The sequence below is a fragment of the Mustela putorius genome, unplaced genomic scaffold (genome assembly GCF_011764305.1).
Source record: "Mustela putorius furo isolate JIRA1106 unplaced genomic scaffold, ASM1176430v1.1 tig00003834_pilon_pilon_pilon, whole genome shotgun sequence".
In the NCBI taxonomy this organism is placed as follows: Eukaryota; Metazoa; Chordata; class Mammalia; order Carnivora; family Mustelidae; genus Mustela; species Mustela putorius.
Window position 1 is genome coordinate 47,732,406 of NW_025421987.1, and position 12,826 is coordinate 47,745,231.

The 12,826-nt window shown below is 36.7% G+C and overlaps 1 protein-coding gene across 4 annotated transcripts in view; it reads left to right on the forward strand.

Moving 5' to 3' along the window:
- The window catches only part of TRPC1 (transient receptor potential cation channel subfamily C member 1), a 73,583-nt gene that overhangs the window by 56,058 nt on the left and 4,699 nt on the right, over positions 1–12,826 (forward strand). For all 4 annotated transcript variants that reach the window (XM_045088469.1, XM_045088470.1, XM_045088471.1 and 1 more), the window contains 2 exons: positions 881–1,024; positions 12,117–12,292. In XM_045088469.1, coding sequence (XP_044944404.1) covers positions 881–1,024; positions 12,117–12,292 — 320 coding nt within the window. The remainder of the gene's footprint in view (positions 1–880; positions 1,025–12,116; positions 12,293–12,826) is intronic.

Consider the following 12,826-nt stretch of genomic DNA (forward strand, 5'->3'; position numbering starts at 1 on the left):
TTTGTTTAAGCCTTGAGTTTAGAATTCTTCTAAGGCATCACAGTCAAAGAACTGAAAGATAGATTTTCTGTTTTTTTAACTACTTTATAGACTATAGAAAAAAAACCCAGTTATATCATTTTACTTTATTAAAAAAAAAAAAACCTCTATGCCTTTAAATGATCAGTAGTATGGAACATGTTTGTTAGGCATTTTCAGTGACTTGAGTAGTGAAATTACTAAGAAAATAAAAATTGGTCATAACATAGATAAATGGTTGAGGGTCATTGGTATCTTACACTGCTCTCTTTAGTTCTAGAAGTGAGGACACTTTGAGAGTGAAAGGGGGTATTAATCATTATGCCAGGAAAACTGGAATATAATTTGGGACTAACCAGGCAACTGGAACATGTGGCCACTCTATGTCTGGGTATAATAATACACTCTCTTGGTATTTAGAAGGGAGAAGAACTTCTAGGGTTCATTCTAGAAACTAGAGTTAAAGGGCTAGGTTGATTTAATATGATAGCTAATTAACTGAGAGAAAACATACTTAAATTTTACTTAATACTTTACGTTTATGTTGTAAAATTTAAGGAAAACCAGTAAACATTTCATTCATAAAAAGTTTGACTTTTTAAAAAATTATTTAATTTTTAAAACCTAAGAATTCCTAAGAAAACCTCTTTATATAGAGTAAGTGATATTGCCTCACATATGTAAAAACCTTTTATTTAAAATAATGTTATTTGTATTAGAAGAAGAGGACTTTATAAAACATAAAAGGAGAGCCCCTAAAAGGTATATAATTATTAGTTTTCTTTCAATAGTCAGAATATTTACTTTTATTTTCATAAGTTGAGGGAGCTATTTACCTTTGGCTTTTTCTTCCTAACTTTAGTTTCATGATTTTGCTGATCGGAAGGATTGGGACGCATTCCATCCTACTCTGGTGGCAGAAGGGCTTTTTGCATTTGCAAACGTTCTAAGTTATCTTCGTCTCTTTTTTATGTATACAACAAGCTCCATATTGGGTCCATTACAGGTAAATAATTCATTTTTCTTAAAGAAATTTCTTAGATGTCATTATTATTATATCTTGTTGGTCCACTGCAACACTGTTCTCTCATGAAGTTCAAGTTAAACTTTGTTTTTTATAATAATTAACAATTGAGAGGACACTGAGTGTTCATCTGCTTTGCTTTTAGCAGAATGATAATCCTTTGCTATCAGTTATTCAAATTTTTATTAAGCTCTGGTCCATTGACCCTCTCCCTGCAGCCCATAGACGTAGATTCATTTAAAATATAGTTGTACTTCAGACGATAGAGAAACATGAAAATCTGCTTTTAACCAAAATGAATCTCATATTTAAAATTTTAAGTGATAAATATGAGGGAGGTGTTATGCAGAAAGAATTTATTCTTAATGATGATCTTGAAAATAAACATGCTGTATTTTTAAAATACTCTTTCACTTTGATTAGTAAATATTAAGTATAATAAATTGGTAAACAGCATATTCAGAACTAGCAAGTTTCATAGAGTTCATGTAGTCCAACTTCATACTTTATAGTAATTTATAGCTCAAGAAATTGGGCTTTTGAGATGGTATGTGATTTGCTCAGAGTAGTATGATTATTATAGTGAGAGTCCAGGACTAAATTCTAAGTCCTTTTACATTAAAGAAAGGACCCATGATTGGTTGACTTTATTCCACATATTGTAGTAGTGATTGTTTCTAGAAGGTGGGAATCAACTCTGCTACATGACTAGCTCTACATATAATACTAATTTTTTCTCAATAGGTAAAAATTTACTAAGAAAGTAGATTTGTTTAAGATTTTTTTTTTTTTAATTTATTTGAGAGATTGAGACAGAGAGAGCGACAGAGACCACAAACGAGGAGGGAAGAGAGAAGCAGGCGCTGCCGAGCAGGGGGACCTGAGCCAGAGGTGGATGCTTACTTGACTGAGCCACCCAGGCTCCCGAGAATGTAGATTTTTAAAAGCATTTTTAAAGGAGATGTTTTAAGTAGAGGGCATGATTACCTTCTCCAAATAGGGATATGAAAATAAAATATGTAGGAAAAACTTGATCTTATTTGGCTTGTGCTATCATCCTGCAGTGTGTTTCCTGAGGCGTGATTTCCTTAACCAAGTCCTGTGAGGTGCTCTGACTGAAGTAAGGCAGAAACACTGCATTCCATATAACTCTTTTGGGAATTCACAGTGCATATGATCACATTAAAGCTCATGAGAAAGAAGTAAAGATACTTGTTTAACCTTGTTCAAATGATAATTACATAAGTTCATTTAATGTCATACTCAATTTTCATTAGATATGCTCAAGTCTCTGTTTTTATCCAAAGCAATAGTATGTGAAATCCTGGTTTAAACTGTTATTTTGATTTAATTTTGCCACTAATATCCTCTATGAATGTTTTAGTCGAGATTCAACAGTATGTTTTATATGCATTTTTTAAGCTAAAAATTAATGATACCACCAGTTTATATACTGGAAAATTTTTAATAGATTCCTACAGAGTTAAAAAGGAAAAGTATGCTATTATTTCTTAGTGAATTATCTTTGTTTTTCTTAGAACTATTGAGTTGGGTCTTCTGACTTAGTCTCTTCCTGAAAGAACTATGGTGTGCATACAAATACTGCATAAGTGGCTATTTGTCATTTCAGCTCTTATGTGTGTTTTTCTCCTCCAGCATGATAATTTATATTATCCTTATAGTTCTAGAACTACAGATAATATAGGTGAGGCCAACAAATATTTAGTGTTCCTATTTTTTGAAAACTCTCTAGGTTAACCATAATACATGCTTAAATATTATGATTTAGTTCAGCAAGTGATTTTTTAAAAAAACCTATCTTTATTAAAGCATACTTTGTATACAGTAAAATACATGCATCTTAACTGTATAATTTGATGAGTTTTGCAAATCTGTAAATTTGTTTAATCACTACTATAATCAAGATAGAGAACATATGCATCACCCCACAAAGTTTCTTGGTACGTTTTTGCATTTACATTTGCATTCCCTTTGCCCTTTCCCCAGGCAACCATTGCTGGGATACGCTAGTCTCAGAACTGAAGGATTTGGAAATACAAATAGAACTAGGATGGTATTACAAAGCAGATCTTCCCAGACAGAAGGTTGTCTGCAGTCTTTTTAGTGTTACTGGTTCTCATGGTCACAGGCTCCCTGTTCCAAGTCATTATATCAAGTCTGTACCCTGCAGGAAGAAGGGGAAAAGCAGAGGCCAAACATCAGAAAGCATGGGCCAGCTGTCTCTCTTTTTATCAAGAGCAATCATTTTCCCTGGAGCCCTACCAGATGTTTCCATTTATATCTCATTGGCCAGAATTTGTTGTCAGTAACCATAACCTTCGTAGCTACAAGGAAGTCTGAGGCGATCAGTACTTTTAATTGAGCATATTGCCCTCTAAGAAATCAAGGTCTGGTTAGTTAATAAGAGGGCAAGGAATCAATATTGAATAGGAATCTATAGATTCAGATTTTCAGGCTTTTTTTTTTTAAGATTTTATTTATTTATTTGACAGAAATCACAAGTAGGCGGAGAGGCAGGCAGAGAGAGAGAGAGAGCAGGAAGCAGGCTCCCCGCTGAGCAGAGAGCCCAATGGGGGGCATGATCCCAGAACTCTGGGATCATGACCCAAGCCGAAGGCAGAGGCTTTAACCCACTGAGCCACCCAAGCGCCCCTTTCAGGCTTTTACTTAAAGAAGTTTTCAAATAAAGGCATTTGTTTTCCAGTGTAGTCTTACTAACATGACAGATTTGTATTGCATAATTCTGCCAAAATATTCTAAAACTGAAAATATTTATAATACATTTTTCCATTATGTTCATCATAAGGAACTCAATTAAAATGGAATTAGTCAGTTATGAATGTAAAACTAAAAGAAATGCAAAAATAAAATTGACAGTTAATTACTTTAGCAAAAGTGTAACTTTTTTCCTTTATGTATATAACTTGCTATGTCAAATAATGCTTTTATGTGATTATTGCAGTTGGTTGTTAAATTTATTTCCATATACTAACATTTTTTCCTTCCAGATTCTTGCAGATTTAGAAGTTGACTTTTATTTTGACTGGATATACAACCTGTGTTAGGGGTACAGAACTCTCCCTTGGTTAGAATAACCATATTTTATCATCCAAATAGAGACACTTGTGGGAATACTAACTTGGGAAAACAAGTGGAAACTGGGACTATCTTAGGCAAATGAAGGTCACAGGAATATCATATAGTAGAGTATATAAAATGGTTCTATATTCAGCAATGATTGTATTCTCTATTCTAGTACTTGACAATTTTATGATTGTGTTCTTTAGCTTACGTTGTAGGTAGACTTTGGAATGTAACTGTCTACGTCTGGCCCTGCTTGCTTAGTAGCCATCTCTCATATACTCATCTCTGTCTCTTACTGAAATTCTTCTCCATCTGGGCCAAGACCAGTCACTGATCTCACACATGGTCCATGCTATTCGACTTCCATGTCATTGTTTATGTTATTACCCTGTTTAGAATGCCCTAGCTGTTCCTCTGCTTGTTGAAATTCTATTTATTTATTCAACAAACATTTATTGAGTGCTGATAGGTACTGGACACTGAGAATACTAAAATGAATAAGCTCCAATAGCTCCTTAAGAAGCTCACAGTACATGAAGGGTGACAGGCAAGCATGACATTTACAGTGGTAATTGTTGTCATAGACAGCTCAGAGAAAGGGCAGTCACTTCAGTTTAAGGCACTTCCCAGAAGAGATGACACTAGAATTAAGTCTTGAAAGATGAGTGGGAAGGAGGCGGGATTAGGGCATCCCAGGGAGAAGGGAACATGTGCCAACTTTAGGGCTCTTGCCACTGGAAAATCCATTCCTGCACTCCTGCTCCCCTGCTAATGAATAACTCCATCCAATGAACTTGATACTTTGAACCTCTAATGAGCACTTCCTAAAGCTTGTCTTAATTGTAAGGCAGTTAGAATTTAGCTTGTCTTAATTTCTAGATGATGTTATTTCTAAGTAAAATAGTCCTTGAGGATGGAAAATATATCTTTATTTTTTTTTTTTTGCAGGCACATTACTCACTACATGGTCATACTAGTTACTAACTGTTTGTCAAATTGAATTGAAAAACTGATTGACTGGGCTTGGGTAGAAACAAGTGCTGATTGGTGCGTGAAAAGAAAAAAGGTGATGGAGAAATAGGACAATATCCTAGCTGTCCCTGGAGCTGCTTATGCAAAATCTGTTCAGCGACCACATTTGTTGGACATTTCATGTGGACCAGGCACTGTGCTGTTTTCCACTTATTTAATCCTCATCACAACCCTTGCTGTTTTTTATTTCCATTTTACAAATGGGGGATCTAAGGCTTAGAGAGGTTCAGTGATTCACAGAACTAGACTAAGGTAGAGTCAAGAGCTAAACCTGAGTCTGAATCCAGAGACCAACCAGCTCTTTGAAGTTAGCTCTTCTGCTTTTATGAAGGATCCCAGCTAATATGCTTCAGCAGATATGAGTCATAGTTGGGCATAGATCAGTAATGTTCTACATCTTAACAAAAAAAGACATGAAGATAGAATCTAAAAATAAAGGCAGGAATTATAATAATAGCAGTTAACATTTGAGCCCTTACTGTGGATACTATTCCAAGATCTTTATGTACATTTATTACCTCATTAAATCCTCACAGTTGTTCTAAGAGGCAGACTCTTTTATTTCCATTTTGCAGAGGAAGAAACTGAGGCATAGGGACATTAAGTAACTTGCACAAGGTCACACAGCTGGCAAGTAGTTAAATTGGGTTTCCAGCCCAGGTGATTATGGCTCCAGAGCTAATGATCTTCACCACTCTGCTAAGTCACCCCTCTCTTTCCAGTGCTGCAGAGTAACATGATTCCCTCCTTAACTTTTATTGCATAATATTTCTTCGGGTAGACTTTAATAATTTACAGATTTCAAAAATTCTTCTGGTTCATCCACATGTTTCAAATGAATTAAACAACCTTTAGCACTTGTAGTTGGGTCATAAGACAGAAAGGACAAGACAGGACCAACCAACTGGGTTCAAAAATCTTATTCTGTAACTTACTGTTACTTCATCTGTGTGAGTCTCAGGTTGCCTGTCATTGTCGTGAGGATTAAATGGATCAGTAAATGGATATATAAGATGCGTCTCATAGCAGAGTCCCTGAAACATGATTAGTTTTACATAAATGATTAGATCCATTCTTCCATTCCCTTTTTAGTTAGTGGAATTAACTGTGGCAGACCTGAAACATAATACAGGGAAACTTGGGAAGTAAATGTAGTGTCTGACACATGAATGCATGCTTTATTCCTAGGGAATTATTTGGCTTTTTCTGGATAATTATTACATTTGACTTACTAGTCTGTAAGACATAAATGGCATATTGCTATCCTTTGCAATGAGTAAAGTAAAGAGCGATTTCAGGTGCCTTGCATTTTAGGGTATACTGGGGATGGACATTTTTCTTTTAAGAAGCATAAGTGTTGGGGTACCTGGGTGCCTCAGTTGTTAAGCATCTGCCTTTGGCTCAGGTCGTGATACCAGAGTGCTGGGATGGAGCCCTGCATCAGGCTCCCTGCTCAGCAGGAAGCCGCCTTCTCCCTCTCCCACTGCCCTGCTTGTGTTCCTTTTCTCGCTGTCCCTCTCTCTGTCAAATAAATAAATAAAATCTTAAAAAAAAAAAAGAAAAAAAGAAAAGAAAAGAAAAACCATAGCTGTTATAGTTAGCTGGAAACTTAGAGGTCATGTAGTCTAGGAGCTCCCAAACTGGTGAGGCTCCGAATCACTGGGGGAGCATGTGAAACCTTCATTTCTGAGTTCTGCCCTCAGAAATGCTGATTAAATAGATTGGGGTAAAGTCTGGCAAATTTTTAATAGCATGTAGGTAAGTAAGTCTGTTGTAGCATATGACCATCTATTTTATAGGTCAGGAAATTAAGGCCCAGCTCACAGTGTTAGAAAAAAAGACTTGGTGTAAAATGTTAATTAACAATTACATTTTTGGGGCACCTGGGTGGCTCAGTGGGTTAAAGGCTCTGCCTTCGGCTCAGGTCATGATCTCAGGGTCCTGGGACCGAGCCCCACATCAGGCTCTCTGCTCAGCAGGGAGCCTGCTTCCTCCTCTCTCTCTCTGCCTACTTGTGATCTCTGTCAAATAAATAAATAAATAATCTTTTTTAAAAAATTACATTTTTGGAGGATATTTATTCATGCATTAATTCAATAAGCCCTGCTGTGTGGGGGAACTGTTACATGAGAACAAGATCCTTCTTAATTGTACATAGCCCCAAATTTTTAATGCAAGAGCTAAGATAAAAACCACAAAGTGGGAGTGCCTGGGTGCCTCAGTGGGTTAAGCCTCTGCCTTTGGCTCTGGTCATGATCCCAGGATCCTGGGATCGAGCCCCACATCGGGTTCCCTGCTCAGTGGGGAGCCTGCTTTTCCTCTCTCTCTGCCTGCCTCTCTGTGTACTCCTGATCTTTCTCTCTCTATCAAATAAATAAATAAAATCTTTGAAAAAAGCCCAAACAAACCACAAAGTGATGTTTCAAAAAAGCTCTTGCAAGAAGTTAGAAGAAGAGGTAGAATTGAATTTTATCTCTGTCATCTATTAGTTCTGCTACCATGAGCAATTCACTAAATCTCCCCGAGCTGCAGTTTGTTACTTGGAAAAAATAGAGATAGCCTTTCTCATCCTGCAAGGTAAATAAGAATATAGGATACCTCTTGGAAAATGGTAGAGTTGTATGAAATGTATTTATGTGTTCAACATTTTAACTAGTATGCTGGGCTCTGGAGCTTACTGACATTGTTCCTGCTCATAAAGACTGCTGGAAGAGACAAACCTACATGTTGGTATAAAGTGAAAAATAGTATTTTAGAGATTACGAACAAAGTACTTCGGAGCATAACTGAGGCGGTGCCTGGAGAGAGTCAGGAAAGCTTAGAGAAGGTGACATTTGATCTGGGCCTTACAAGGATGAGAAGCTCGCCTGGTGAAGACCAGAGAGTTACATGTGTGAAAACGTGGAGTCCTGAAAGCATGGTGTACTCGGATAAGACAGGATGTCTTTTGTGCTTGGACAGTGGATAGCCGTTGGGGAGATGAGGCTGAAAAAACAGACTGGGCTGGATTCTGAGGGCCTCTGTGCCAGGAATTTGAACAGTTTCATACATGCAAAGGAGGTTTGGAGCATGAATGCTTGATTCGATAGAACTTTTAGATAGGGAGGATGTCTGGGTGGCTCAGTCGGTTAAGCATCTGACTCTTGATTTCAGTTCAGGTGGTGATCTCAGGATGGTGAGATGGAGCCTCTCACACCTGGCTGGTGCTCAGCAAGGAATCAGCTTGGAAATCCCTGTCCCTCTGCTCCTCCTTCCCACTCCTCCTGTCCCTCTGCTCTCGCGCTCTGTCTCTTAAATAAATAAAAAAAAAATTTTTTTTTAAAGAACTTTTAGACAGGTAACTATGGCTTTTTCTGGAGAAAGATTTGGAAGGAGAATGACTAGAGATTGTCATTATTATTGCTTTGTTAGCAAGTTTTATAGTTTAATGCTTGCTATGAACCCTAATGATACCAGCCTTTGCCCTATTGGGCATTTGGCTTGTTTTTGCTGTTCTACATGCTGTTCTGTATAGAGGACTTTGCCTCTTTTAAATCATTTCCTAAGGATAACTCTCCAGGAACATTAACATATCAAAAGATCTGATCCTTATAGTGCCTCAGTATTTCTGTTACTTTGCAAAATGATGTGTTAATTTTTGATCTCACAAGCAGTATAAAAAGCACACTGTTTCACCACATTCAATTGCAATTGGTGCTAATTTATACTATCTTAGTAGTCCTCTTTCATTTCCATTTTTCTGATTACAAGGAAGGATGTATATATTTTTCTCAGTGTGTAGCAGTGTTAACTCTATGTAAACTTCAGTACTGATATTTTAATTACCTTTTTCTTTTCATTTCTTAATTTTCCTATTTCTTGAGTAAAACTGCTAAGTTTAAGTAAATATTTTCAACAGCATAATTATTATTTTTACAGATAAATAAGCCTCATAATCTGCCTCAGACTAAAATAGATTTAGTGTTTTTGAATTTTGCCTTTCACGGGCATGTTGGGCTAGCGTGCGCACTCAGTTAGTGCTAACGTCAGGGATGTCCACGGTAACTAGTACTGATTCTTCCAACTTATGTCAGAACTAATATGCTTTTATAGAACGGTCCTTGAAGTTTGTGGATTTTTTTTTCATTAAATATTGTTCATCTTGATACTGAAATTGAACTATACTTACACTTTGAAGCTTAGTAATGTTTGGGGCGCCTGGGTGTCTCAGTTGGTTACGTGTCTGACTCTCGATTTCAGCTCAGGTCATGATCTAATAATGGTCATGGAATTGAGCCCTGTGTATGGCTCCTTGCTCAGCAGGGAATCTGCTTAAGGATTCTGTCTTCCACTCCCTTTGTCCCTCCCCTCGCTCACTCTCTTTCTAAAGTAAATAAATAAATCTTCCCAAAAAACACAACTTAGTAATGTTAAATTCAGGCTTCTCTTTTGGACTCAATTTTTTAAGTTAAAATTATAACTTCATACACAGTCACTCTTAAGAAACCCTATTTACTCATAATTTTACCTACAGTGCCCAAGTTTTCTTCAAAGGCAGTCTTTTCGTAGTTATCTAAAGCAGTTTCTGCATTCTTACTGTCCTAACTTACCAAGTTCTGTAGTGGATGGCACGGCTTTATCTAAGCACTCCCAGTCTGAATAAATTATTTCTTTTCCAAGGGGATTCAGTATAAAGCTATCGTTGACTAAGAGGAAGTGTATTTCTTCTCTTTTTCACACATTTCAAACTTGCTGAATCTAAAAGCTCTCTATTTCTTCTCTCAGAATTTTGCAAGGGGTGGTGAGGGAAGCACAAGACTTCTGAAAGGACCATATGGCCTCGTCACATGTACACCTCAGGCGTACTGGACCTTTCCAGTGTTGCAGAGTCCGGGTCAGCAGCTTGTGGTGTGCCTAAAGAATTTTAGCACACCTCTTCTGCTTAACTAGCTGGTTCACTTTTAGTGGGTTAGAGGGGTTTGGCCTCTTGCTTGTCATTACCATTTTGTATCATTAGTAAGTGGCATGTATTATTTTGGTAGGTTTGAGGCAATGAGACATTTTATTTGAAGCTGGATTTAATTAACTCTATAAAATTGACCAGTAAGTCTTGAAGAGGGATTACTTTTAAACATTATTTTTTGTATCATAAGAGTAATAAATGCATATAGTAAAGAAAATTCAAAGGAAAAAAGTCTGCCTTCTAATCCCTACTCCTACCTTCCATAGATAAGGACTGTTAACAGTTTCTGGTGTAAACTTACAGAACTTTCCTGTGCATATTAAATTCTGTCTATATGAAAATATATACCTGATTTATCCTTTAAAAAATTAGAAACAAGATCTGTTATAATACTGTTCTATAACCTGCTTTTTTTTTTTTTTAAAGATTCTATTTATCTATTTGACAGACAGAGAACACAGTAGACAGAGAGGCAGGCAGAGAGAGAGAGAGAGAGGGAGAAGCAGGCTCTGCACTGAGCAGAGAGCCCAATGCGGGGCTCGATCCCAGGACCCCGGGATCATGACCCGAGCCAAAGGCAGAGGCTTCAACCCACTGAGCCACTCAGGCGCCCCTATAACCTGCTTTTTTGACTTAATATTTTATAGACATTTTTCTGTGCCAGCACATAGAGCCATACTTCATTCTTTTTAATAATATTTAGCATGTTCTCATTTTTTTTTTTGCTACCTATAACAGTGTTGCAGTGAAAATCCTTGTATAGGGCGCCTGGGTGGCTCAGCGGGTTAAGCCGCTACCTTCGGCTCAGGTCATGATCTCAGGGTCCTGGGATCGAGTCCCGCATCGGGTTCTCTGCTCAGCAGGGAGCCTGCTTCTCTCTCTCTCTCTCTGCCTGCCTCTCCATCTACTTGTAATTTCTCTCTGTCAAATAAATAAATAAAATCTTTAAAAAAAAAAAAAAAAAGAAAATCCTTGTATATACACACATCTTTGCATATTTTCTATCTATTGGCTAAATTCCAAGGGATAGAATTACTGGGTCAAAAAGGTAATGTCAAATTATTCTTCAAATTTGTATGCTAATTTAAATAACAAGAATTTATGAAAAGTACCTATTTCCCAGATTTTTAAGGAGTATTGAAGGACAATGAAATTAGGCTTGAATGAAGCTTCTAGATGCACTTCACATGTGTACATTATAATATGTATCAATGTACTAGACCTACTCTCTGGCTTGCACATAGTTTTTTCTTGTAATTGACCTAAAATGACCTTGGCAAAAGAGATTATGGCAGTCCTGGAGAGAAAATGCCATCTTTTGGGAATTGGTTTAGAATTGGTCACAAAAATCAAATAAAATACTTTATCATATGATTTTATATTTGTAAATTTTAAGAAGCTATAAATAGCTTCTTTAGGCTTGAGCAAAGAATTTTCCTTTTATTCCTTGCAAATTAGGTTTTTCTTAAATCTCATGTTTCAGCCCCTAACTTCATCACAGCAATATCCTCTGCATACCTGGTCCAGACTCAAGAAATGTGCCACCCAGTACTCAGAGTGATAGCATGCTTAGAATGGCTTTTTGTTAGGCAACAAGACTTATTACGTTTTAAAAGTACGACATTGGGATGCCTGGGTGGCTCAGTTGTTTAGTGGCTGCCTTCGGCTCAGGTCATGATCCCAGCGTCCTGGGATCGAGTCCCACATTGGGCTCCTTGAACCTGCTTCTCTCTCTGTCTCTGCCTGCCACTCTGTCTGCCTGTGCTCGCTCTCGTGCTTTCTCTCTCTCTCTGACAAATAAATAAAATCTTTTTAAAAAAATAAATAGATAAAAATAAAAATTTAAAAAAAGGTACGACATTATCTTAACCAGATGGCATAAAAGGAGGAGACTGTGGGTCATATGTTTGTTTTACTTTTATTGCCTGGTCTTTTATATTTAATATTTTGTTTTCCTGATAATTTTAACCAACAGCTATATAATATATTCCACAGATTTCAATGGGACAGATGTTGCAAGATTTTGGAAAATTTCTTGGGATGTTCCTTCTTGTTTTGTTTTCTTTCACAATTGGACTGACACAACTGTATGATAAAGGCTATACCCCAAAAGAACAGAAGGACTGTGTAGGCATCTTCTGTGAACAGCAAAGCAATGATACCTTCCATTCGTGAGTGTCTTTTAAAATTTTTTGTAAATGTATTTCTCTCTATTGTATTATGAATGAATTAATACCTAAAGAATTAGAACTTCACATTTTCTTTAAGACATTCTTTTCTAATAAGAAATACTTATTTTTCATGAATCATTTGATGGTTATATTTATCTAAATAGAATCTTAATTAGTAGGCCTAAGATATTACACTGTTTCCCCCACTGTAATCTTTTAAAAGAGGAACTCCTGGCATTTTGCACACTGTTAGCATTTGGGACAGGACAGTTTTCTGTCAGTCCTGTATATTGCAAGACATTCAACATCTCTGTCCTTCTTATAGTGAATGTCAGTAGCAACTGTCCATCATTGTTACAGCCAAAACAATCTTGTATTTTCAGCACTTAATAGGAGGTCACTAGAATTGAGAATCATTAGAACTTCATCAACAATTTTTTTCCTCTGATTTGCTGTATCAAAAGAAATTGGACAATCAACTGTGAGGCAGAGAAAATACCTCCCCTCATTTTAAAATAACATAATGGAGAAGGG